This window comes from Nanorana parkeri, unplaced genomic scaffold (genome assembly GCF_000935625.1).
Source record: "Nanorana parkeri isolate BGI_ZX_2015 unplaced genomic scaffold, ASM93562v1 scaffold81, whole genome shotgun sequence".
NCBI lineage: Eukaryota > Metazoa > Chordata > Amphibia > Anura > Dicroglossidae > Nanorana > Nanorana parkeri.
In genome coordinates, this window is record NW_017306349.1 from 975486 (window position 1) to 1003326 (window position 27841).

The 27841-nt window shown below is 43.4% G+C and overlaps 2 protein-coding genes and 1 long non-coding RNA gene across 3 annotated transcripts in view; 2 read left to right on the top strand and 1 right to left on the bottom strand.

Moving 5' to 3' along the window:
* The window catches only part of PLP1 (proteolipid protein 1), a 17512-nt gene extending 1869 nt beyond the window's left edge, over positions 1-15643 (top strand). Inside the window, exons 2-7 of the mRNA XM_018576997.1 lie at positions 6341-6527; positions 7212-7473; positions 8193-8361; positions 9291-9364; positions 10186-10251; positions 15331-15643. Of these exons, the coding sequence (XP_018432499.1) occupies positions 6341-6527; positions 7212-7473; positions 8193-8361; positions 9291-9364; positions 10186-10251; positions 15331-15408 (836 nt within the window). The 3' untranslated portion in view covers positions 15409-15643. The remainder of the gene's footprint in view (positions 1-6340; positions 6528-7211; positions 7474-8192; positions 8362-9290; positions 9365-10185; positions 10252-15330) is intronic.
* A 1650-nt stretch (positions 15644-17293) lies between these two features.
* The window catches only part of LOC108805014 (axoneme-associated protein mst101(2)-like), a 15393-nt gene continuing 4845 nt past the window's right edge, over positions 17294-27841 (bottom strand). The window contains exons 2-3 of the mRNA XM_018576968.1: positions 26589-26948; positions 17294-17706 (exon numbers count right to left, since the gene is read on the bottom strand). Of these exons, the coding sequence (XP_018432470.1) occupies positions 17318-17706; positions 26589-26948 (749 nt within the window). The 3' untranslated portion in view covers positions 17294-17317. The remainder of the gene's footprint in view (positions 17707-26588; positions 26949-27841) is intronic.
* Positions 18125-24910, top strand: LOC108805045. Its single transcript, XR_001942390.1, has 3 exons — positions 18125-18611; positions 19433-19498; positions 24596-24910. It is a non-coding gene; the product is annotated as an uncharacterized LOC108805045 (long non-coding RNA).

Sequence of the window (27841 nt, forward strand, 5' to 3'; positions counted from 1 at the left end):
AAAGAAACATAAAAACTTTGGGTAATAGGGTCAAACGAATAGAAACGACAGGGACCGGAATGAGGATACAGTAGAATGCCACCTGGCCCAACCTGTATGCATTCACTAACAGAGTTCCCGGCTGTCAGTAATCAATGACGAAAATGTTTCTTCTGGGAAGGGAAGGAACAGGGGAGGAAGGGCGGGAGGGAAGGAAAGGAGGGAAGGCAGATGAGGAAGGTGAGGGTCAGGGGAAGAACACAGATCCTATCCGCTACAAACAAAAGTCAACTAGAGAATATCCCTATCGGACTGTATTTGTAGTTTTATAACTTTTTTATTTCGTTATTTTTATAACTTTTTTATTTCGTTACTTTTATAAATTTTTTATTTTTTTCCTTTTATAACTTTTTAATTTTGTTTTAATTTTGTTACTTTGATAACTTTTAACCTATTTTTCCCCATTCTTATACAATTTTATTGCCTAGAAATGGCAGATACCGTATCAGTGAGGGTTTGCGTGTATCGTTGGTGGGCCTCCGAAGTTATAATTGTAGTGTACCCCAAAGTACAAAATAACTGCTTGGAGGGGAACCTAGTATTAGACACATTCAAGTGGACTCACTCTGTAATGCTGAGGACGTTTCGCTGCTCGTCCAAGAAGCTTCTTTGGTTCAGTTTGGTTCTTTGGGACTGGAGAAAGGACTTCAACATTGCAGAACAAGTCCAATTTAAAGTGACACTACTATTATTATTATTATACAGGGTTTATAGAGCGCCAACAGTTTATACAGCGCTGTACAATATAAGGAACACATTACAATCACAATACAATTCAAGACAAGATGGTAAGGAGGGCCCCGCCCCTGAGGGCTTACAATCTAAAAGGGAGGGGCCAGTGATACATGAGGAGGGGGCTGTGTGGGGATGGATTGTATGAGAACGTGATGGTTGAGCGGTTAGGTTGAGGTGGGATCGGCTTCCTTGAAGAGATGAGTCTTTAGGGATCGCTTAAAGGCAGTCAGAGTGTGAGATAGACGGACAGGTTGGGGTAAGGAGTTTCAGAGGATGGGAGATACTCCAGTGAAGTCCTGGAGGCAAGCATTAGAGGAGTTGACGAGGGAGCTGGAAGGCAGGAAGTCTTTGGAAGAGCGGAGTCTTTGGTTAGGGTGACAGCAAAGTCCAGGGAGATTGACACGTGTTTGTCAGCTTAGGTTTATATCTCTGGTGGACAAATGGCCTACATGGTGGACAAGTAGAGGTTGCTCACTATCTTCCATTGGGCACAACGTACTCCATTCATTTGCCGATGGAGCTAGATTCTTTCAACCTCTTTGGTAATAATTGGAGCAAAAGCTTCGTGACCAAAATGAGGGTTTCTTGTGAAAGATGAGCTGATGACCTGGTGGAACATATGCCTTACTTTCAGACATGGAAGGGATCACATGGGCAGATATAGTTGAAAGATAGCAGAAAATTAGTAGTAAAGTCCAGATGAAATGTATTCGTCACAATATTTGTTAAAGGAACAATGCGTTTCGGTAGTTGCGAACAACCTCATCAAGGTTTGAACTGGTAGATGAAATGAAAATCTTGACTAAAGATTGACTAAGGATAAAATTACCTGATGCTTTGATTCAAGAGCCAGTAGTGTGTGTGTGTGTGAGCTGCCTTGCCCAAGTTCCTATACCTGAAGACACTTGCCATTGGGAGTTCTAACAATGCCAGAGCATGCAGGGCTCCTAAACGCACAACCACCAGGTTAGTCGGAGGAATGTATGCCATCACTGTTGGCCAGCAGGAGGAATGTATACCCATTACTGAGGGTCAGTGGGAGGAATGTAGCCCCATAATTTTTAATCTTGGGGAGGAATGTTTAGCCACCACTGATGGTCAGTGGGAGGAATGTAGTGCCATCACTGATGGTCAGTGGGAGGAATGTAGACTGCCAATGTCAGAAGGCAGGAGAAGAAGCAGAGAATGCAAGAGCAACATTTTGGGGCAGGCCTCATCATAATAAAGTACATCTCCATGGAGAAGCCAAAACCAACAACTCTTCCCACCCTACCCCCTGTTAAAGATCTTATCAAAACTAACATAAAAAAGCCCTGTTTACTCAACTTAACCCGTCTCTGTACCCGAGTCATGTGACACAGTGAGTACCAAGTCTTCTTTCTTCTGCTTGCAATTGAGAGAAGCTCTGGTCTGCAGTGCCAATGTCCATTCCTGGAGCCATTAGTAGTGCCATCAGCCATGGGGTGGTCACAAGATCCCTCGTCCGGATCCATGAAGAGAACAGAGAGTCACTGTAGACCACTTGTCACTCCAGAGGTCAAGTGAGAGTGGGTTTTGGTGAATTTTTATGGGTTTCTTAAGATTTTAAAGAAACCCATAAAAAACTATTTTGCCCATAGTTGGGTTTCATTTTCTACCGACCATCCCACCATCTTCATTTTTATTGGCTAGCATGATGACTAATTCCACACGAGTAGCAACAACATAAGAAGAAAATTATGACAATGTTCTTATATGCAAAACAGATTTCTGGTGACCATGAGGGGGAAGATGAGAACAATGGGCTTAGTGTTGGTCACAGATGATAGAATGTGCAGTTCTGGTACACTAGCTCCAACCGCACATAATGTCAACTGTTTTTTTTTTTTAGGATGATTTACAGATACAAATGTTGTATTAGGCTGGTGGGAGCTTGCGGTGCTTTCAAAGAACAGAAAAGTCAGCTTGAAACAACTTTGTCAGCTAGATCTTCAATAGTGTTGGAGGTCACCAGAAGTCTAAAAATCATAGTTTTAATATGAAAACATATTGTCACAAAATTAATGTGATGTTGAGGTTTTGGGGCCTCACATGGTTTCTTCTTCCATGCAACAGAGTGACAAGGTACTTATTTATACAATGTAGCAACCAATAGCCCAGTGCTGCCCACCTATGACATTACTATGGTGTTATATTCCCCAAAATGTATATGTAAAGAGATACATAAATAGGAAAGTTAGGTTATGTTCCTCAATCCTTGAACATCATACCTATGCATTAAAGTGAGTCTGTTGCTACTTTAAAATCTGAAAAGCAGTCATTCCTGGAAATCCAGCAATGAACACTTACCTTCTCCACTGCCAGTGCCTCCAAACTCACCTGGGTTGAAGAAAGAAACTTGCTGAAAGATCTGGCCACTTGGTCTAGGGCAGTTCCCCTATTTTGCAAAGGTTTTATCTCACTGATCATTGGAGCCCCTTCCCAGCCCTGACCCCAGGCTGGGCCAGAAAGAGGGTGCCCGGAAGACAGGATGTGAAACCACAGCCCAGCAGGAAGTAGACCAAGGCCTGGCACTGGGCCTTGTCCTGGTGGTTGAGAATGGCTGGTCTAGGGGAATTTCCCTTATTTTAAAAAGGTGTGATCTCCCTGAACCTTGGAGCCCCTCCCCAGCCCATGTCCCAGGGATCAAGGGTAGGCTGGACGAGGGAGCCAGTCCCTGGCAGACAGGACATATTACCACAGCCCAGCAGGAGGTAGACCACAACCTGACTCTGGGCCATGGCCTGGTGGTTGAGAACGGCAGGTCTAGGGGATTTACCTTTTTTTGAAAAAGTTTTATCTCCCTGAACCTTGGAGCCCCTCCCCAGCCCATGTCCCAGGGATCAGGGCCAGAATGGGCTAGGGAGCCAGAGCCTGACATACAGGACATAATACCACAGCCCGGCAGGAGGGAAGCCACCACCTGGCTCCTGACTGTTGGAGGTTGAGAAGAGGAAGGCCAAGCAGAGGGACCCCCAGGTCACCATAGAAGTGAGACAGTAACACCGGCTATGACCTGGTGGTTGAGAACCACTGGCCGAGGGGACTTCTCCTAGTTTGAAAAGGTTTTATCTTACGTCCTGTTGTGTCTATGAGACATGAAGTGAACACAAGGGGACACAAGGCAAAAAGAAAACCTAAAAAGTGATTAAACCATTCTCTACTCTATCAGGACCTAAAAAAAAAAAGTTTGGCTTCAGATAAGGCAGCATAAAACATGTAAACAATTGGTGGGTTTGATGGCCATGGCTTACACACTGATGTCATTCCTTGCACCATATTTCATAGTAAGACTTGAAACAGCAAACAATATTGTCTGAGACCTGGTGGGTGTTAATGTAGGATGCCCCTACTAGAATTACATAGCAAACAGATAAACAAAAACCACTTGTTACATTTTTTTTTCTTTCGGGTCTTAAATTGCTTTGCAGCGATATACAATGCGGGGCATTTATCAGAAGTGTTGCGCAATATTGTGTGCCTTCATGCAACCAAGTGGGTGTAATGAGTGTCAATCAGTGTCAGGGTATGCCTGGCCCACAGCACATCAGTCATTTGTTTGCAAATACAGAGGCTAATTGTCTATTTGTGTGACTATATGTGGGTGTGTTATACATTGTGTGCAGGTTATGAATATACTTTCTGTATACTGTTATGTGTCTGCGCGAGGCATTATGCGCCGAAGTAAAATATGCGAGAAAACAATAGACCAGTGTTTAGGTCGCATAGTAAATATGCATCAGCTTGTTTAACACCACGGGTAAGAAAATAATACAAATGTTTATGTTTTCTTTATGTGTCACCTGCAGGACTCGGAGCAAAAATGGGTTTTTGTTATGGATCATCCACTATAATGCTAACTTTAATGAATGAACTTTTTTACATCTGTAATCAAGGAAATTACATTTCAAAGACTTGTTATAGTTTTCTATACTCAGTTACTTATTTTCCCCATCACTGGTGATCAGTAGGAGGAGTGTAGCCCCATCAATGGCGGTCAATGTCCCTGCCCTTGCAGGGAAGCACCGCTGTCTGGCACCACTCCTTATTGGGACGGCCGGGACCATTCGAGATCACTCCACCTGATGCCTCTAGATCACTCCACCTGATGCCTCCAGATCACTCCACCTGATGCACTCCACCTGATGCCTCCAGATCACTCCACCTGGGGGGGAATGTAGACCATCAGTTGGTGGTCAGTGAGAGGAATATTGCCCCATCACTGTTAGTCATGGGAAGGAATGTTGACATATCACTAGTGGTCAATGGGAGAAATATTGCCCCATCACTGTTAGTCATTGGTAGGAATGTAGCCCCATCACTGGTGTCCAGTGGGAAGAATGTAACCCCATTACAGGTGGTCAGTGGGGGGAATGTAGTCCATCATTGGTGGTCAGTGGGAGGAATATGCCCATCACTGGTGTCCAGTGGGAAGAATGTATCCCCAATAATGGTGGTCAATGGGAGGAATGTAGCTCCATCACCGGTGTCCAGTGGGAAAAATGTCGCCCCATTATTGGTGGTCATTGGAAGATAATGTAGCCCATCACTGGTGGTCATTGCGGAATGTAGCCCCATCAATGGTGGTCAGTGGGAGGAATGTAGCCCCATTACTAGTGTTCAGTTTAGCCCCATTCCAGGTGGTCAGTTAAAGAAATGTAGCCCTGTCACTGTTGGCCAGCAAGAGGAATGTATCCCCATTACTGGCGGTCAGTGGGAGAAATGTAGTCCCATCAATTGTGGTCATTGGGGGGGAATGTAGCCCCAGCACCTTTAATAATGCGTCAATTAGAATGTATCCCCAGCACCGTTAGTCATGTGTCAGTTGGAGGGATGGAGCCCATAATTGGGGGTCAGTGGGAGGAATGTATTCTATCACTAGTGGTAAGTGGAAGGAATGTAGACCTGTCACTGTTGGCCAGCAGGAGGAATGTATCCCCATTACCGGAATGTAGCCCCATCAATGGTGGTCAGTGGGTGGGAATATAGCCCCAGCACCGTTAGTCATAGGAAGAAATGTACCCCCATTACTGGTGTCCAGTGGGAAGAATTTAACCCAATTATAGGTGGTCAGTGGGAGGAATGTAGCCCATGGTTGGTGGTCAGTGGGAGGAATGTAGCCTTTTCATTATTGGCCAGCAGGAGGAATGTATCCCCATTACCGGTGGTCAGTGGGAGAAATGTAGCCCCAGAGCCGTTAGTCATGGGAAGAAATGTACCCCCATTACTGGTGATCAGTGGGAGGAATGTAGTCCAATTACAGGTGGTCAGTGGGAGGAATGTAGCCCATGGTTGGTGGTCAGTGGGAGGAATGTAGCCTTGCCATTGTTGGCCAGCAGGAGGAACACAAATAGTACAAAAATGCCAAAAAAAACATTTTTGAACATGATCTAAAAATCAGTAAAAATATCAATGTGAAAAAAATACTAATTTCAAAAACAACTTTAACCAAAGAATGTAATATGAACCCAAGAACATAAGCAGTACAACTGTACAACAATACAAGATAGAGAACACTAATACTTTCCTTTTTGTGGTTACATCGCAGGCTGGCATGATGGCTGTGTTCGTTGTATGGTTGGCATCCCAACCGCTTCTGTAATTGCCACCATCCTTTGTTTCATTGGGGTGGCATTGTTTTGTGGATGTGGCCATGAAGCTCTGAGTGGAACCGAAAAACTGATTGAGACGTACTTTTCCAAGAACTACCAGGAATATGAATACCTCATTCACGTGTAAGTAAACATCGTGATTTATCATTCCAAGGTAATCCAAAGAGACTCTGACAATCTACAGTCCAATGCAAGTTCACGGCAATAGAAGAAGTAATATACTCACCTCCCCGATGGTCCATGTGTCCCACCTTCCCATCATATCAGTGAGCAAAAACGTTATTCCATCTTGTCTCATGGTACACAATTATTTGCCCAGTGGCTTCCACCATCTTGCCTATAGCATAGCATAGAGGCTTCGATCACAGCCCAATCCTTAAAGACCCATTAGCCCATAATGTGACAGTCATCTCTGCTTAAGGCAGGGGGTGAGGTGAGAATTGGAAATCAGGGTTTAGCTTTTGACTTACACCCAAATGTAATGTAATACTGCATTATGGCCACTAGATGGAACTAAGGAGCATAGTATTTATTTCCTATGCTCCTCAGCTCCATCTAATGGCCACAATGACGCATTACTGAACATTACATTCAACCTGAAAATAAAATACACTAAAAATTTTTGTTTGTTGCCTCTATTTGCATAGAACAAATGTTCACGGAGGTTGACAGTGTGAATGACTCTGTAAATTGTTTATAAATAGACCCCTGAGTTTACATGCTTGGAGAATGGAATGGTTCACTCTAACACTGAGGTCTCTATAACTAACCTTTTCCAGTGTAACTCTTTCCTCTTCTCTCTTAAAGGATTGATGCTTTCCAGTATGTGATATACGGCATCGCCATCTTCTTTTTCTTGTTCGGGATCCTGCTCCTGGCTGAGGGATTTTATACCACAACTGCAATCAAACACATTTTAGGAGAATTCAAGCCACCACCAAAAGGCGGCCTTATCTCTACCGTAACTGGAGGACCACCCAAACCTAGAAGTGTCAGGGGGAGATATCCAATTCACACCTTAGAACTCCTCTGCCGCTGCTTAGGGAAGTGGCTGGGACACCCAGACAAGGTAAAATTAAAGATGAGAAAAATATTGTCTAAATACAAGAGTTATGTGTCTTCTTCCTTGAATCTTGGTGAACTTTGTGTAGTTCTTCCAGATCTGTGCAGTAATCCCGTGTGAGACTTGGAGCTTCCTGTAATAAAGACCATTCACTCCTGCTCTCTCACCTCATCTCCCTCCCCCCTCCTCACCTCAATAAGCCCACCTTGTCTCCTTTCCCCTCCTTATCTCCATAAGCCCTACTCACCTCCACCAGCCCTCCTTATCTCCATAAGCCCTACTCACCTCCACCGGCCCTCCTTATCTCCATGAGCCCTACTCACCTCCATATGTCCTCCATATCTCCATAATCCCTATTCACCCCTATCAGCCCTCCTTAGCTCCATGAGCCCTACCGACCTCCATTACCCTCCTTATCTCCCTCCCGCCTCCTCACCTCAATTAGCCCTCTTTATCTCCATAAGCACTACTCAACTCTAAAAGTCCTCCTTATCTCCATAACCCCTCCTTGTACACAGGTAGAGAGCACAGTATGTTATCAGCTGACAAAATTGCTGGTAGAATTGACATCTATATTTTAGCACTTATTGGACAGATATAACAAAGCACTCTTATATTGAGAAGAGCAAAATGGAGCAAATGAGAGAAGTGCTTTGTTCGGGTCTACATACAGTTTAAGAGTTGATTTTGCTCTGGTAAAGTGTGATATGCTATGTTCATTGCAGTTTGTTGGAGTCACATACGTTGTCACCATCTTTTGGATCCTAATCTTCGCCTGCTCTGCTGTTCCCGTCTACATTTACTTCAACACCTGGGTGACCTGCCAATCTATTGCAGCTCCCGCAAAGACCTCAGCTGGCATTAGTAACTTGTGTGCCGATGCCCGCATGTATGGTAAGTGTGAAGTCTCAGCTATGACTGAGGATGTCAACATATTTTGATCATTCTTTTCCTAGAAGGAACTTTTCTGTTCACTTGTTCGTCTTTATAAAAACAACATACTGTTTATAAAGTTTTTTTTTTTAGCTATGCTAAATGGCCAAAGGTTTGTGGTCCCCTGACCATCACCCCTATATCAGCTTGTTGGTCATCTCACTCCAAACCATGGCCATTTATATGGAGTTGGCCACCCTTTTGAGGCTATACCAGCCCCCACTCTTCTGGGAAGGCTTTCCACAAGTGTTTGGAGGGTGTCTGAGGAAATGTGTGCCCATTTTTTAGATCAGTTACTGATGTTGGATGAGAAGACCTGGCTCACAACTGCAGTTCCAATTCATCAAGGTGCTCAGTAGGGTTGAGGTCAGCTACTGATGTTGGATGAGAAAATTTGGTTTACATTTGGCATTCCAAGCATCCCAAAGGTATTGAGTAGGGTTCAGGTCAGGTGTTGATGTTCGATGAGATGACCTGGCTCATATTTGACATTCCAGTTCATTCCAAAGGTGTTCAGTAGGGTTTAGGTCAGGGCTCTGTGCAGGACACTCAGGTTCCTTCACACCAAACTGGTCACACCATGTCTTTATGGAGCTGGCTTGGTCTTCACCAAACGCTGATCACAAGGCTAGAAGAGCACAATTGTCTACAATATCTTTGTGTGTTGAAGTAATAACAGGACCCTTCAATGGAAACACTTGAAGTCAGTTATTTGGTTGAGATATCATATACTTCTGGCCAGGCAGTTGTATATTATTAGTCAACTCAACAACCAATGGGAAGATAGTATCATCCCATTCAAGAAATAATCAATTTAACACTTTTAATTGCACAACATGTGTCTTTACAGAGCCTCCCAAAGCAATTCACTATCGCTTCTTTTCCTACAGGAGTTCTGCCATGGAATGCTTTCCCTGGAAAAGTGTGCGGAGCCAGTCTACTTGCCATTTGCAAAACCAATGAGGTTTGATCATTTTTTATTTAATTATTTACAATACTTTTACTGAATTGATAGTCCTTCATTGCTTTAAACAAGGGTCAGTTAAGTTAGCCATACACTCTTAGAATTTTGGTTGATTCACAGGAAGCCAAAATTCCAACAGTTGTTGGCCCCGATGACTGGACAAAAGTCGATTACTCAGACCTTTGTTGAAGGAGACGGGCCAACAATTATTGCCAAACAGTGACTAAAGCCAATCAGCTTTAGTCACTGTTCAGTTATTCAGCAGTCAGGATACAATAGCCCAGCAGGGGAGATTGCTCCATCCATGCCATCTATTGTGGCCAAAGAGGATGCTAGTAGAGCTTCCCTGGGTGCTTCGCTGATTTGAGGTCTGACAGGTTTACCAGTCAGACTCCTATGCAGGTGGTACTATGGGCCCATGGTTTGACAGGGATCCCCCACATAATAGTCATGGTTATTTAAAGTAGTAATGGTTGGTGGTGGTGGAGGGGAAGGAGTCCCAGCTTCTGTCCAAGCTGGCCCAACACATTCAGTAATCTCTTCAGTTTCAGGAGATATTCCATGGATAGTATTTGACATGCCATTGAACAGATATCATTTATATGTAAGAATTAGATGGAGTAGGGGTGCTAATAAACATTTATATTAAGTTAACAATGGAAATGTCATAATCTACATATTAAAGCCTAAAATGTATCTAAACCTAAGAACAGAAATGTAACGTATTGCATCTTATCACGCCTTAGTTGTGGTGGCTGCATCACTCAATACAGAATACAAATGATCTCCAGGCCAATAACTCTTTCTATCTTTCTCTTTAGTTTCAGATGACATTCCACCTCTTCATTGTTGCATTTGTGGGTGCAGCTGCAGCTCTTGTGGCTCTGGTGAGTTGTGCCGATACTTCTTATTGGGTAACATAGAAGCAAACCAAATATACAAACTGTCTTACATTGCCCAGCAATTCCAATTCACATTTACAACCACCTTTACTGTCGACACCAACCTTCCAATTTAGGAGTCAGTCGACTAAAATGATACTTGAGACTTTCGTTTTTGATACATACTGGAGAGTTTAACCATTTAAAATGTATTGTATCTTTCGGGTAAAACATTTGATGCTGTACTCCAGGCACATATAAAAGATGCAAATTAATGCAGCACTGTAATCATTAAAGTAGAACTGAGGCCAACACTTGTTTTTATTTTGGATAGAGTTATGGAGGGTTATAACCCCTGTTAGCTTTGTTTTGCCATCTGTATCCAACTGGGGAGATTTAACTTTACTTCCTGTCTGATAGCCACAACAGGAAGTGAGAGGAAACCCCTTGAAAGAGAGGGAAATCTCTGGCAGGTTCACTGGAACTAGTGTCCCCATTGGAAAATTTCCCATCTATTCCTGTTCTGATGACAACTCAAAATTTGGAATAGTCACTAGGGCAAATAGAGAGGGGTAATCCCCCTAATGGGGACACAGACAGCCATAAAAATCCCTCTCCACTCCATCCAAAACAAAAGGTTTTGGCTTCAGTTGGACTTTAACACATCAATAAATGTTTTATGCAGTGTAAGTACCTGACATACTGTATATTGAGTGGGCCTTCCATAATGTTGGGTCTCAAGTAGGCCCATATTGTGCTGATCAAGTAGGATATATAGAAATATATTGGATGGACCTGGTTTGATGTTGGGTCCTAAGTGGACCCATATTCAGCTACTCAAGTAGGTTATATAGACATATATTGATTGGGCAGTATGATGTTGGGTCCTAGGTGGACCCATATTGAGCTGCTTAAGTAGGATGTATAGACGTATATTAAATGGGTCTTGCATGATGTCTTGAATGGGCCGTATGATGTTGGGTCCTAAGTAGACCCATATAAAGCTGCTCAAGTACGATATATAGAGAGATATTCAGTGGGTCTTGTATGATTTTGGGTCCTAAGTGGACCCATATAAAGCTGCCCAAGTATAATATGTAGACATATATTGAATGGGTTCCAAGCCAAATGAGTGAAAAGTCCAAAGACCATTTCATTATCCAGTCAAACCGTTGTATTATTAATTTAATTATTAAAGACTCTTGGGACTTTTGTACCCATTTGGTCTGGCACCCTACCGTCTGGGCTCTTAGACGCTTTTGGGGGGGGGGAAAGGTGCGGGCAGGAGGACCCTCTGGTTGGCAGCTCCTGGTAGCCAGTGCATTCCAGGTCGCTAAGACATGCATGGCCCTTACACATCACCCCGCCCAGCTCTTAGCAACACTCTAGGACACTTGCCAGGAAGGGGGCGGCAGGTACACTGCAAACATTGTGCAGCAGAGCGGCCTGGCCACCTACGTGACACAAAGGTATGCCTCCAACAGTTTCAGGCTGCCTCATTAATGAGACGACCCTGTATTTAGCACATCTAATTGGCTACCAGTCCTGCCAGTCTGAATTCGGCAGTACAGGGTAGTCATGCCAAGACAAATTTAGACATTTACACTGGTTACAGGTAAGAAACATATCATGCTTTATTGATGAATACATGACTGCATAAATGTGTGTCTTTTATATCTGCCTTGAGTTAACCAGAGTAATGGTGCTTTATAACTGTTTTATGGGCATGCAAGCATTAACTAGAAAGGGTCATACAGCACAGTATTGTAGCATGAGCCGTCCACCCTGCAGGTTATCCTTCTTACATACCAGTATCATAGCTGTCATTAACATCCTTCCTAATGAAGGGATAACAGGACATGAACCCGATGTCAGAAAGAATGCAGAGAACCTTAAATAAATGAATTTAGAGAAAGTTCAGATGAGAATTTGTATTTCACATAGTACTGCCCCTCTATGGGCGACAAGCAAAACACAGTTATTAGAGTCTGTCCTACAGATATGATTTAGACTGTTCAGTAAAGGAGAACTATGAGGGGAGCGATTTTCACTCAGCCTCCTAATCTGAGCCGACCTTTAACAATGGAACTGTCACAGGTCGGCTCAGTAGATCGGGAAGTGAGCGAACACATACCGGCGCTCGCTCACTTCTCGATCTATCCCTGCAGAGAGCCGTGACTGTCACTCACGGCTCTCTGCAGGGATTCCCCCCTCCCCTGTCAGATCCTCCAGCGCTGACCACTGACTGGCAGAGCGGACGGGGGAGGGGGCGAGCACAGCTGGCTCTGCCTCTGGATAGGTAGAGCCAGCTGTCAATCCCGCAGCTGGGTGGATCTCGACAGCGATGTCGGGATCCGTTCCGGCGTCTCAGTATATAGGGAGCTGTAGCTCGCGGTATACTGAGCTTTGGGTCACGGGAGAACGCTAGTTTGTGTTCTCCCGTGACCCTTAGGAGAACTGTGGGGAAAGGCCCTAACCCCATAGTTCTCCTTTAAGCTGTGAAAATGATAAAATGGATGTTGAAAACAAAATGTAGCTGGTTATGATCTATCAGACACCCCACAGTCTTGGCAATGAAGAGATGCTGTCATTTCATAAAAATGTTTAAAGAAGAAATCCAGGAAAACCAAAAACTTACCTCTGCAGTAGGGCTACCCCAGCACCGCAAGGGTTAAGTGCTGGTTTTGTCTAGGGGGGCTCAAATAGAGAAGCTATACTCATCTGTTCCTCGGTCCTGCCAGGCTGCTAGACCGGTCCCTAAAGCTTCTTCTTGAGGCTCCAGCGGTCTGAGGAACGCTGACATTGTCATGTCTTATGCAGGTCCATTGACTTGCAGTAGACGTGAGGACACCAAGGAACAGTTCGTAGCCAGAGCAACGGCAGGGGGAGACAGGATAATGGTGATTGCTCTAGGACCGAGGATCAGGTAAGTAAAACTGCTTTATTTGAGTCCCCTGCAGGGATAGCCCCACTGCAAGGGTAAGTTTTTGATTTCTCTAGAGTTCTTCTTTAACTACATAGAGCATTGTAAAATATATTTTATAATGTTCCTTGTTAACACTACTGGGGGTGATGGATGCCTGCAACTCCCCACTGCCCACTGTGGCTTCCCTGCTACATCATTAGCGTGCCCATTCAGAGATGCAGATGATACACATTAGTGGCCTGGTGGTGGTGTTGATGGTGGTGCTGGTGGTGTTGGCGGTTGTGGTGATGCTGGTAGTGTTGGTGGTGCTGGTGTTAGTGGTGTTGTTGTTGATGGTGGTGGTGGTGGTGTTGGTGGTGATGTTGGTGGTGTTGTTGTTGCTGGTGGTGGAGTGTCAGAACCTCAGTGTGCAGCAGGGAGACACAGGTATCCAACACAATGGGAAATGTTGGATGCTGGAAAATCTATTGGCACTTCTAACTCTGGAATGAACATTGGCTGCAACAGAAGAGCAAATGGTGAGTATTGTAAATGTATGTGTAACACCTAGACTTATTGCTTGTGTCTTGGTTACCTACTGTAGATGGCCTGAGTTTATTTTTATGGTATTATAATTTCAAGAACAGGAAATAGGGAATGTGGAAGAGGTGGACAGTAATCAGGTAGCTGGGGTATTAAAGAGTAAGATTGGAGGCAGGGCGTATGGAAGAGAAGATCTTTAACTAAGAGGTGTACAAATGATGTAACATAGAGGCTAGTAGGTGGAAAGTCCTAAAAGGGATACCGAACAATTTGCAAGTCTCTTAAAGTCAAAGTACAAAAAGTGAATATGTGGCCAGGCTATGGATAATCAACTATTTGCATATACTAAACAGGCAGTAAATGAGCTTTAAAAGCCCTCGTTGGCCTCTGTACCTGCAGGTGCAGGGGAGCAATTCACCTTCAAAGCTCACAACAGAAGAAAGTGGATTTTCAAGGAGGAAAGCTCCAAAAGCAGAACATAATGTCCAGATTTGACTTTATTGAGACTCTTTTATGAGAAGAAGCCAACATATTTTGGAGGTTCAAAGCCCCCCCCCCTTCCCCATCAGGGCATGGTACTGTTGAACAAAATGTGTACTGGACTGATAAAATTAGAGGGATTCTAAGGGGTTGCCTCAAGTTGGTTAACTGGCATCTGGAGTGGTCATCAGAATAATCGCCCCTCAGGGTCCCTCCACACAAAGTGTGTAGTAGACTGATAAAACTGGAGGAACCCTGAGGGGTAATTAGTCTAATGACCACTCCAGATGCCAGTTCAGCAGTACCAAGCCCTGATGAAAGGGGACCCTGTAAACCCCCAAAAAAACATTGGATTTTCATCATGTAAGAATCATGAAAGTGATTCTGTCCAGATTTGACTTTATTGAGACTCTTTTATGAGACAAAGCCAACATATTTTGGAGGTTCAAAGCCCCCCCCCCTTCCCCATCAGGGCATGGTACTGTTGAACAAAATGTGTACTGGACTGATAAAATTAGAGGGATTCTAAAGGGATGCCTCAAGCTGGTTAACTGGCATCTGGAGTGGTCATCAGACTAATTACCCCTCAGGGTCCCTCCACACAAAGTGGGGAGGGACCCTGTAGGGTAATTAGCCTGTTGACCACTCCAGATGCCAGTTCAGCAGTACCAAGCCCTGATGAAAGGGGACTCTTTGAACCCCCAAAACACATTGGATTTTTATGATGTGAGAATCTTAATCTTAAGTGATTCTGGACGTTATACCTTCTGCTTTTGGAGCTTTCCTCCATGCACGTCCAATCCCTACTGGAGCAAAGAGTCAACCTTTGGCCAACACTCCCGGGAGAGCTTCCTAAGAAGAATCATTCCCTTTACACTGACTGAGAACATCTGAGATCCAGCATCCCACACCTTCATCCGTAACTACAGAGGCCAGTGTGGGCTTTAAAGCTCACATACTGCTGGTTATAAATATGTAAATCCTTGAACGCCCATAGCCAGGCCACAGGTATACTTGAAGGTTCAAACAATGATGCCAATTATTTTTGAAGTATCCTAGCAATATCATAACACAGGATATATTATATATATATTATAACAGACAAAACATTGCTGCTTATACATTGTGTATTCTCTCTTCTGTATGTTCCTTTGCAGCTCACTTATATGATAGGGGCAGCTTTCAACTATGCTGTGCTTCGAGTTACTGGCCAGGCCGGTCGTTCAAAGTTTTAAGCTCCGAGCTGGGGGACTAAGTACAAACTGTCTTCAAACTATGTTCGTAATCTCATCGTTTAATTCCTCTTCTCTTAATGGACTCATAATAATATGGATAGCGCTTTTCCATAGCTGGTCTGCCCTTTGTATCCAGCTTTCAACGTCCTATTGGCGTAGATAAATTTCATCTCTACGTCGAAGCACTGTATACCTAAAGATCGAGGTTCTTCGGCTCATGTCACTGAAGCAATGGACACGAGTTTGTTTGCTGTAGATTAGAATGTAATGGGTGAAGGTGTGCAGAATTGGCATTAAAGTATACTCAAGTATTGTGTTAAAAGTCCACACCATATAGAAGCTAAGTATTGCTTGTTTTGGGCATGTAAAGCGAGATATGTATATTGTATAATATTCATTAAAACATATAGTCCTACACTTATTATTTTCTAGGATGGGTCTCCCAACTTTGGTTTATCTTGGATTGTTCTTCCACAATAATCATTGCTAGTTCTCAGGGGGCTGATTTATAGATCTCCAGTCTAGCGTATAGCTGGGCGAATGCCATTCGCACGGCATTACCATCACTAGGAAATTCCTATGCTCCCCAGCGCCATCTAGTGGCAGTAGTCCTGTGTGAGCGGCATTCTCCCAGCTATATGCCGGATGGAAGATTTATCTTTTAGCCCCATACTCTTATATTGGTTTACCAGAATCCTTATTTTTAACAACCCACCAGCCCCAGTTCTAAGTACAATTCTTGAACCCAAGAAAAGCACTTATACATCTCAAGTCACTTAGAAATATCACATTTAGCGCCATACTCCAACAACTATAAAATAAGATAAGAACATCTTTCTAAATGACTTGCAATATACAACAATCCCTTAGTCCTAGATTCTACTGACCATTTTGGCTCAAAGGTTTTGTATGAGAAATGCCTAAGCCCCCTTATTGCACTCGGCTTGGACTACACCATAGATCCTCCATTGCATTTAACGCTTACTGTTAACCCTTCCTGCTTACTATTGCTAGAATACGGTTCCTTTCGCCACCATATCATAATTAATGTGCCTGTGGCCAAATATGGATTTCAAATAATCACAGAAGCTCTTCCTATGTGTAACTGTTCGGTAATACACTTAAATCCCAACTAAACTTTTAGTGAAAATCATCTATATACATCCCAGGTGCACCAAGAAAGGTGTGTAGACACATCCTAAGTAGCAAAGCATGTCTCCTGCTGAGAAGGATCCTTGTTCTTTGAGAGGAAGCAGTGGTCTCCTCTGCAGAGGTCCGACATGGCCTCTGCTAGGTCAGAGATAGAGCTTTCCAATCAGCAAATCTCATGGTTTCAGCTGGCTAGAGAGCTCTAGCTTTGCCTTAGCAGAGGATGTGTCAGACCCCTACAGAGACACCATTGCTTGCTCATAGAGAGCAAGTGCCCCACTTTGCAGCATGCTGGCAGGGAACAGGCTTTTCTACTTTCTATAGACCAACTGTAAGACTTTGCACACCTTAAAGTCTAGGCCTGGGCCAAGATACATACCCAGGAAGTGGAGATAGGGACATATCTTAGAGTGAGATCCAATTATTAGCGATCACACTTGAGAAGGGACTTTTATCAGTGGTCTTTTGTTAATAGTGGCTTTGCATATTTTGCACTTGATGGGCAAGCTCTTCTGCGATCCTCCCATTCAGCACTATGCGATGAACTAACGGGAATACTAAAGCTTTACTGAGTCAATATTCGAAGAAATTAATGAAAATGGTCCCAGTCTATATTATAATCCTACTTCTCAGATTATAAATGGGGCAAGGATTTTTTTTACATAACCATGTCTTCTCCATATCTGGTATAATATCTTTAAAGTTGAACTCCTGTCAGCATTCATTTGCTATTAGTGATAAGGCCATCTTCTTGATGACCTCAATCCTTCTTTAGTCTTCTCAAAGTTGCCTTCTTCAGTCTTCTCAAAGTTGCCTTTTTTGGTCTTCTCAATGTTGCCTTCTCTAGTCTTTTCAACGTTGCCTTCTTCAGTCTTCTCAAAGTTGCCTTCTCTAGTCTTCTCAACGTTGCCTTCTTCAGTCTTCTCAACGTTGCCTTCTTTAGTCTTCTCAACGCTGCCTTCTTTAGTCTTCTCAATGCTGCCTTCTTTAGCCTTCTCAACGTTACCTTCTTTAGTCTTCTCAGTGCTGCCTTCTTTAGTTTTCTCAGTGCTGCCTTCTTTAGCCTTCTCAACGCTGCCTTCTTTAGTCTTCTCAATGTTACCTTTTTTATTCTTCTCAACGTTGCCTTTTTAGTCTTCTCAACGTTGCCTTACTTAGTCTTCTCAAAGTTGGTAGATTCATCCAGACTGAAAGGTCCCCACCAATATTGCAGAGTGTACACTGTTGACCAGTCACCATTGCCCTCTTCCCTTAAGCCGGTTATATTACCCTTGTGGTCCTCAGAAGGCAGTGCTGACTAGAGTCAGTGGATCCCTCCGATCTGTCCTTGCCCCTGGATGCCCATTCACTTTGATGGGCAGTTCATATAAATATGAGGGATGCCTTTTATTTGCAGGGATAGATAAGCTCAGAGTCAGTGGATCCCTCCGATCTGTCTTTGCCCCTGGATGCCCATTCACTTTGATGGACAGTTCATATAAATATGAAGGATGCCTTTTAATTGCAGGGATAGATAAGCAAAGGGAGGTTGGAGAGCAGAACGACCCTGGAGTTCAGCTTTAATTACTCCCCTAGACTTATACAGCGGACACATTGGGCAGACACAGAGGTAGGTATTCCTAGCATAGCCTAGACACGAAAACCAGGGGAAAAACTTGGGACTAGGAATCTCCATATCGGAGATGAGCCCTACACTATTAATTCCCCTTTCCACTAACCGGCTTGTAATACATAAACCTGTTATATTGTTGTATTTAGGTAAAGCCTGTTAAACATGTCATGTCAATGTATCACGCATTGTAGACCACCAAACCATGTATAATCATTGTAATAAGCATCATCAAGGCAAGTGCATAACAGCGTCAACTAATGAGTTCATGGAAAGAAAAAAAAAATAAACTGCCTTCTTATATAATCAATAGACGGGCAGAATATATATATTTATTTATTATAAAATGTAATATCCACATTGATAACATCAGACAGGTTAAAATGTCACTTTCCCTGGAAAAGTGTGCGGAGCCAGTCTACTTGCCATTTGCAAAACCAATGAGGTTTGATCATTTTTTATTTAATTATTTACAATACTTTTACTGAATTGATAGTCCTTCATTGCTTTAAACAAGGGTCAGTTAAGTTAGCCATACACTCTTAGAATTTTGGTTGATTCACAGGAAGCCAAAATTCCAACAGTTGTTGGCCCCGATGACTGGACAAAAGTCGATTACTCAGACCTTTGTTGAAGGAGACGGGCCAACAATTATTGCCAAACAGTGACTAAAGCCAATCAGCTTTAGTCACTGTTCAGTTATTCAGCAGTCAGGATACAATAGCCCAGCAGGGGAGATTGCTCCATCCATGCCATCTATTGTGGCCAAAGAGGATGCTAGTAGAGCTTCCCTGGGTGCTTCGCTGATTTGAGGTCTGACAGGTTTACCAGTCAGACTCCTATGCAGGTGGTACTATGGGCCCATGGTTTGACAGGGATCCCCCACATAATAGTCATGGTTATTTAAAGTAGTAATGGTTGGTGGTGGTGGAGGGGAAGGAGTCCCAGCTTCTGTCCAAGCTGGCCCAACACATTCAGTAATCTCTTCAGTTTCAGGAGATATTCCATGGATAGTATTTGACATGCCATTGAACAGATATCATTTATATGTAAGAATTAGATGGAGTAGGGGTGCTAATAAACATTTATATTAAGTTAACAATGGAAATGTCATAATCTACATATTAAAGCCTAAAATGTATCTAAACCTAAGAACAGAAATGTAACGTATTGCATCTTATCACGCCTTAGTTGTGGTGGCTGCATCACTCAATACAGAATACAAATGATCTCCAGGCCAATAACTCTTTCTATCTTTCTCTTTAGTTTCAGATGACATTCCACCTCTTCATTGTTGCATTTGTGGGTGCAGCTGCAGCTCTTGTGGCTCTGGTGAGTTGTGCCGATACTTCTTATTGGGTAACATAGAAGCAAACCAAATATACAAACTGTCTTACATTGCCCAGCAATTCCAATTCACATTTACAACCACCTTTACTGTCGACACCAACCTTCCAATTTAGGAGTCAGTCGACTAAAATGATACTTGAGACTTTCGTTTTTGATACATACTGGAGAGTTTAACCATTTAAAATGTATTGTATCTTTCGGGTAAAACATTTGATGCTGTACTCCAGGCACATATAAAAGATGCAAATTAATGCAGCACTGTAATCATTAAAGTAGAACTGAGGCCAACACTTGTTTTTATTTTGGATAGAGTTATGGAGGGTTATAACCCCTGTTAGCTTTGTTTTGCCATCTGTATCCAACTGGGGAGATTTAACTTTACTTCCTGTCTGATAGCCACAACAGGAAGTGAGAGGAAACCCCTTGAAAGAGAGGGAAATCTCTGGCAGGTTCACTGGAACTAGTGTCCCCATTGGAAAATTTCCCATCTATTCCTGTTCTGATGACAACTCAAAATTTGGAATAGTCACTAGGGCAAATAGAGAGGGGTAATCCCCCTAATGGGGACACAGACAGCCATAAAAATCCCTCTCCACTCCATCCAAAACAAAAGGTTTTGGCTTCAGTTGGACTTTAACACATCAATAAATGTTTTATGCAGTGTAAGTACCTGACATACTGTATATTGAGTGGGCCTTCCATAATGTTGGGTCTCAAGTAGGCCCATATTGTGCTGATCAAGTAGGATATATAGAAATATATTGGATGGACCTGGTTTGATGTTGGGTCCTAAGTGGACCCATATTCAGCTACTCAAGTAGGTTATATAGACATATATTGATTGGGCAGTATGATGTTGGGTCCTAGGTGGACCCATATTGAGCTGCTTAAGTAGGATGTATAGACGTATATTAAATGGGTCTTGCATGATGTCTTGAATGGGCCGTATGATGTTGGGTCCTAAGTAGACCCATATAAAGCTGCTCAAGTACGATATATAGAGAGATATTCAGTGGGTCTTGTATGATTTTGGGTCCTAAGTGGACCCATATAAAGCTGCCCAAGTATAATATGTAGACATATATTGAATGGGTTCCAAGCCAAATGAGTGAAAAGTCCAAAGACCATTTCATTATCCAGTCAAACCGTTGTATTATTAATTTAATTATTAAAGACTCTTGGGACTTTTGTACCCATTTGGTCTGGCACCCTACCGTCTGGGCTCTTAGACGCTTTTGGGGGGGGGGAAAGGTGCGGGCAGGAGGACCCTCTGGTTGGCAGCTCCTGGTAGCCAGTGCATTCCAGGTCGCTAAGACATGCATGGCCCTTACACATCACCCCGCCCAGCTCTTAGCAACACTCTAGGACACTTGCCAGGAAGGGGGCGGCAGGTACACTGCAAACATTGTGCAGCAGAGCGGCCTGGCCACCTACGTGACACAAAGGTATGCCTCCAACAGTTTCAGGCTGCCTCATTAATGAGACGACCCTGTATTTAGCACATCTAATTGGCTACCAGTCCTGCCAGTCTGAATTCGGCAGTACAGGGTAGTCATGCCAAGACAAATTTAGACATTTACACTGGTTACAGGTAAGAAACATATCATGCTTTATTGATGAATACATGACTGCATAAATGTGTGTCTTTTATATCTGCCTTGAGTTAACCAGAGTAATGGTGCTTTATAACTGTTTTATGGGCATGCAAGCATTAACTAGAAAGGGTCATACAGCACAGTATTGTAGCATGAGCCGTCCACCCTGCAGGTTATCCTTCTTACATACCAGTATCATAGCTGTCATTAACATCCTTCCTAATGAAGGGATAACAGGACATGAACCCGATGTCAGAAAGAATGCAGAGAACCTTAAATAAATGAATTTAGAGAAAGTTCAGATGAGAATTTGTATTTCACATAGTACTGCCCCTCTATGGGCGACAAGCAAAACACAGTTATTAGAGTCTGTCCTACAGATATGATTTAGACTGTTCAGTAAAGGAGAACTATGAGGGGAGCGATTTTCACTCAGCCTCCTAATCTGAGCCGACCTTTAACAATGGAACTGTCACAGGTCGGCTCAGTAGATCGGGAAGTGAGCGAACACATACCGGCGCTCGCTCACTTCTCGATCTATCCCTGCAGAGAGCCGTGACTGTCACTCACGGCTCTCTGCAGGGATTCCCCCCTCCCCTGTCAGATCCTCCAGCGCTGACCACTGACTGGCAGAGCGGACGGGGGAGGGGGCGAGCACAGCTGGCTCTGCCTCTGGATAGGTAGAGCCAGCTGTCAATCCCGCAGCTGGGTGGATCTCGACAGCGATGTCGGGATCCGTTCCGGCGTCTCAGTATATAGGGAGCTGTAGCTCGCGGTATACTGAGCTTTGGGTCACGGGAGAACGCTAGTTTGTGTTCTCCCGTGACCCTTAGGAGAACTGTGGGGAAAGGCCCTAACCCCATAGTTCTCCTTTAAGCTGTGAAAATGATAAAATGGATGTTGAAAACAAAATGTAGCTGGTTATGATCTATCAGACACCCCACAGTCTTGGCAATGAAGAGATGCTGTCATTTCATAAAAATGTTTAAAGAAGAAATCCAGGAAAACCAAAAACTTACCTCTGCAGTAGGGCTACCCCAGCACCGCAAGGGTTAAGTGCTGGTTTTGTCTAGGGGGGCTCAAATAGAGAAGCTATACTCATCTGTTCCTCGGTCCTGCCAGGCTGCTAGACCGGTCCCTAAAGCTTCTTCTTGAGGCTCCAGCGGTCTGAGGAACGCTGACATTGTCATGTCTTATGCAGGTCCATTGACTTGCAGTAGACGTGAGGACACCAAGGAACAGTTCGTAGCCAGAGCAACGGCAGGGGGAGACAGGATAATGGTGATTGCTCTAGGACCGAGGATCAGGTAAGTAAAACTGCTTTATTTGAGTCCCCTGCAGGGATAGCCCCACTGCAAGGGTAAGTTTTTGATTTCTCTAGAGTTCTTCTTTAACTACATAGAGCATTGTAAAATATATTTTATAATGTTCCTTGTTAACACTACTGGGGGTGATGGATGCCTGCAACTCCCCACTGCCCACTGTGGCTTCCCTGCTACATCATTAGCGTGCCCATTCAGAGATGCAGATGATACACATTAGTGGCCTGGTGGTGGTGTTGATGGTGGTGCTGGTGGTGTTGGCGGTTGTGGTGATGCTGGTAGTGTTGGTGGTGCTGGTGTTAGTGGTGTTGTTGTTGATGGTGGTGGTGGTGGTGTTGGTGGTGATGTTGGTGGTGTTGTTGTTGCTGGTGGTGGAGTGTCAGAACCTCAGTGTGCAGCAGGGAGACACAGGTATCCAACACAATGGGAAATGTTGGATGCTGGAAAATCTATTGGCACTTCTAACTCTGGAATGAACATTGGCTGCAACAGAAGAGCAAATGGTGAGTATTGTAAATGTATGTGTAACACCTAGACTTATTGCTTGTGTCTTGGTTACCTACTGTAGATGGCCTGAGTTTATTTTTATGGTATTATAATTTCAAGAACAGGAAATAGGGAATGTGGAAGAGGTGGACAGTAATCAGGTAGCTGGGGTATTAAAGAGTAAGATTGGAGGCAGGGCGTATGGAAGAGAAGATCTTTAACTAAGAGGTGTACAAATGATGTAACATAGAGGCTAGTAGGTGGAAAGTCCTAAAAGGGATACCGAACAATTTGCAAGTCTCTTAAAGTCAAAGTACAAAAAGTGAATATGTGGCCAGGCTATGGATAATCAACTATTTGCATATACTAAACAGGCAGTAAATGAGCTTTAAAAGCCCTCGTTGGCCTCTGTACCTGCAGGTGCAGGGGAGCAATTCACCTTCAAAGCTCACAACAGAAGAAAGTGGATTTTCAAGGAGGAAAGCTCCAAAAGCAGAACATAATGTCCAGATTTGACTTTATTGAGACTCTTTTATGAGAAGAAGCCAACATATTTTGGAGGTTCAAAGCCCCCCCCCCCCCCCCCACCCCCCCCCCTTCCCCATCAGGGCATGGTACTGTTGAACAAAATGTGTACTGGGCTGATAAAATTAGAGGGATTCTAAGGGGTTGCCTCAAGTTGGTTAACTGGCATCTGGAGTGGTCATCAGAATAATCGCCCCTCAGGGTCCCTCCACACAAAGTGTGTAGTAGACTGATAAAACTGGAGGAACCCTGAGGGGTAATTAGTCTAATGACCACTCCAGATGCCAGTTCAGCAGTACCAAGCCCTGATGAAAGGGGACCCTGTAAACCCCCAAAAAAACATTGGATTTTCATCATGTAAGAATCATGAAAGTGATTCTGTCCAGATTTGACTTTATTGAGACTCTTTTATGAGACAAAGCCAACATATTTTGGAGGTTCAAAGCCCCCCCCCCTTCCCCATCAGGGCATGGTACTGTTGAACAAAATGTGTACTGGACTGATAAAATTAGAGGGATTCTAAAGGGATGCCTCAAGCTGGTTAACTGGCATCTGGAGTGGTCATCAGACTAATTACCCCTCAGGGTCCCTCCACACAAAGTGGGGAGGGACCCTGTAGGGTAATTAGCCTGTTGACCACTCCAGATGCCAGTTCAGCAGTACCAAGCCCTGATGAAAGGGGACTCTTTGAACCCCCAAAACACATTGGATTTTTATGATGTGAGAATCTTAATCTTAAGTGATTCTGGACGTTATACCTTCTGCTTTTGGAGCTTTCCTCCATGCACGTCCAATCCCTACTGGAGCAAAGAGTCAACCTTTGGCCAACACTCCCGGGAGAGCTTCCTAAGAAGAATCATTCCCTTTACACTGACTGAGAACATCTGAGATCCAGCATCCCACACCTTCATCCGTAACTACAGAGGCCAGTGTGGGCTTTAAAGCTCACATACTGCTGGTTATAAATATGTAAATCCTTGAACGCCCATAGCCAGGCCACAGGTATACTTGAAGGTTCAAACAATGATGCCAATTATTTTTGAAGTATCCTAGCAATATCATAACACAGGATATATTATATATATATTATAACAGACAAAACATTGCTGCTTATACATTGTGTATTCTCTCTTCTGTATGTTCCTTTGCAGCTCACTTATATGATAGGGGCAGCTTTCAACTATGCTGTGCTTCGAGTTACTGGCCAGGCCGGTCGTTCAAAGTTTTAAGCTCCGAGCTGGGGGACTAAGTACAAACTGTCTTCAAACTATGTTCGTAATCTCATCGTTTAATTCCTCTTCTCTTAATGGACTCATAATAATATGGATAGCGCTTTTCCATAGCTGGTCTGCCCTTTGTATCCAGCTTTCAACGTCCTATTGGCGTAGATAAATTTCATCTCTACGTCGAAGCACTGTATACCTAAAGATCGAGGTTCTTCGGCTCATGTCACTGAAGCAATGGACACGAGTTTGTTTGCTGTAGATTAGAATGTAATGGGTGAAGGTGTGCAGAATTGGCATTAAAGTATACTCAAGTATTGTGTTAAAAGTCCACACCATATAGAAGCTAAGTATTGCTTGTTTTGGGCATGTAAAGCGAGATATGTATATTGTATAATATTCATTAAAACATATAGTCCTACACTTATTATTTTCTAGGATGGGTCTCCCAACTTTGGTTTATCTTGGATTGTTCTTCCACAATAATCATTGCTAGTTCTCAGGGGGCTGATTTATAGATCTCCAGTCTAGCGTATAGCTGGGCGAATGCCATTCGCACGGCATTACCATCACTAGGAAATTCCTATGCTCCCCAGCGCCATCTAGTGGCAGTAGTCCTGTGTGAGCGGCATTCTCCCAGCTATATGCCGGATGGAAGATTTATCTTTTAGCCCCATACTCTTATATTGGTTTACCAGAATCCTTATTTTTAACAACCCACCAGCCCCAGTTCTAAGTACAATTCTTGAACCCAAGAAAAGCACTTATACATCTCAAGTCACTTAGAAATATCACATTTAGCGCCATACTCCAACAACTATAAAATAAGATAAGAACATCTTTCTAAATGACTTGCAATATACAACAATCCCTTAGTCCTAGATTCTACTGACCATTTTGGCTCAAAGGTTTTGTATGAGAAATGCCTAAGCCCCCTTATTGCACTCGGCTTGGACTACACCATAGATCCTCCATTGCATTTAACGCTTACTGTTAACCCTTCCTGCTTACTATTGCTAGAATACGGTTCCTTTCGCCACCATATCATAATTAATGTGCCTGTGGCCAAATATGGATTTCAAATAATCACAGAAGCTCTTCCTATGTGTAACTGTTCGGTAATACACTTAAATCCCAACTAAACTTTTAGTGAAAATCATCTATATACATCCCAGGTGCACCAAGAAAGGTGTGTAGACACATCCTAAGTAGCAAAGCATGTCTCCTGCTGAGAAGGATCCTTGTTCTTTGAGAGGAAGCAGTGGTCTCCTCTGCAGAGGTCCGACATGGCCTCTGCTAGGTCAGAGATAGAGCTTTCCAATCAGCAAATCTCATGGTTTCAGCTGGCTAGAGAGCTCTAGCTTTGCCTTAGCAGAGGATGTGTCAGACCCCTACAGAGACACCATTGCTTGCTCATAGAGAGCAAGTGCCCCACTTTGCAGCATGCTGGCAGGGAACAGGCTTTTCTACTTTCTATAGACCAACTGTAAGACTTTGCACACCTTAAAGTCTAGGCCTGGGCCAAGATACATACCCAGGAAGTGGAGATAGGGACATATCTTAGAGTGAGATCCAATTATTAGCGATCACACTTGAGAAGGGACTTTTATCAGTGGTCTTTTGTTAATAGTGGCTTTGCATATTTTGCACTTGATGGGCAAGCTCTTCTGCGATCCTCCCATTCAGCACTATGCGATGAACTAACGGGAATACTAAAGCTTTACTGAGTCAATATTCGAAGAAATTAATGAAAATGGTCCCAGTCTATATTATAATCCTACTTCTCAGATTATAAATGGGGCAAGGATTTTTTTTACATAACCATGTCTTCTCCATATCTGGTATAATATCTTTAAAGTTGAACTCCTGTCAGCATTCATTTGCTATTAGTGATAAGGCCATCTTCTTGATGACCTCAATCCTTCTTTAGTCTTCTCAAAGTTGCCTTCTTCAGTCTTCTCAAAGTTGCCTTTTTTGGTCTTCTCAATGTTGCCTTCTCTAGTCTTTTCAACGTTGCCTTCTTCAGTCTTCTCAAAGTTGCCTTCTCTAGTCTTCTCAACGTTGCCTTCTTCAGTCTTCTCAACGTTGCCTTCTTTAGTCTTCTCAACGCTGCCTTCTTTAGTCTTCTCAATGCTGCCTTCTTTAGCCTTCTCAACGTTACCTTCTTTAGTCTTCTCAGTGCTGCCTTCTTTAGTTTTCTCAGTGCTGCCTTCTTTAGCCTTCTCAACGCTGCCTTCTTTAGTCTTCTCAATGTTACCTTTTTTATTCTTCTCAACGTTGCCTTTTTAGTCTTCTCAACGTTGCCTTACTTAGTCTTCTCAAAGTTGGTAGATTCATCCAGACTGAAAGGTCCCCACCAATATTGCAGAGTGTACACTGTTGACCAGTCACCATTGCCCTCTTCCCTTAAGCCGGTTATATTACCCTTGTGGTCCTCAGAAGGCAGTGCTGACTAGAGTCAGTGGATCCCTCCGATCTGTCCTTGCCCCTGGATGCCCATTCACTTTGATGGGCAGTTCATATAAATATGAGGGATGCCTTTTATTTGCAGGGATAGATAAGCTCAGAGTCAGTGGATCCCTCCGATCTGTCTTTGCCCCTGGATGCCCATTCACTTTGATGGACAGTTCATATAAATATGAAGGATGCCTTTTAATTGCAGGGATAGATAAGCAAAGGGAGGTTGGAGAGCAGAACGACCCTGGAGTTCAGCTTTAATTACTCCCCTAGACTTATACAGCGGACACATTGGGCAGACACAGAGGTAGGTATTCCTAGCATAGCCTAGACACGAAAACCAGGGGAAAAACTTGGGACTAGGAATCTCCATATCGGAGATGAGCCCTACACTATTAATTCCCCTTTCCACTAACCGGCTTGTAATACATAAACCTGTTATATTGTTGTATTTAGGTAAAGCCTGTTAAACATGTCATGTCAATGTATCACGCATTGTAGACCACCAAACCATGTATAATCATTGTAATAAGCATCATCAAGGCAAGTGCATAACAGCGTCAACTAATGAGTTCATGGAAAGAAAAAAAAAATAAACTGCCTTCTTATATAATCAATAGACGGGCAGAATATATATATTTATTTATTATAAAATGTAATATCCACATTGATAACATCAGACAGGTTAAAATGTCTTTACTTGGGCTTTCAAACGGT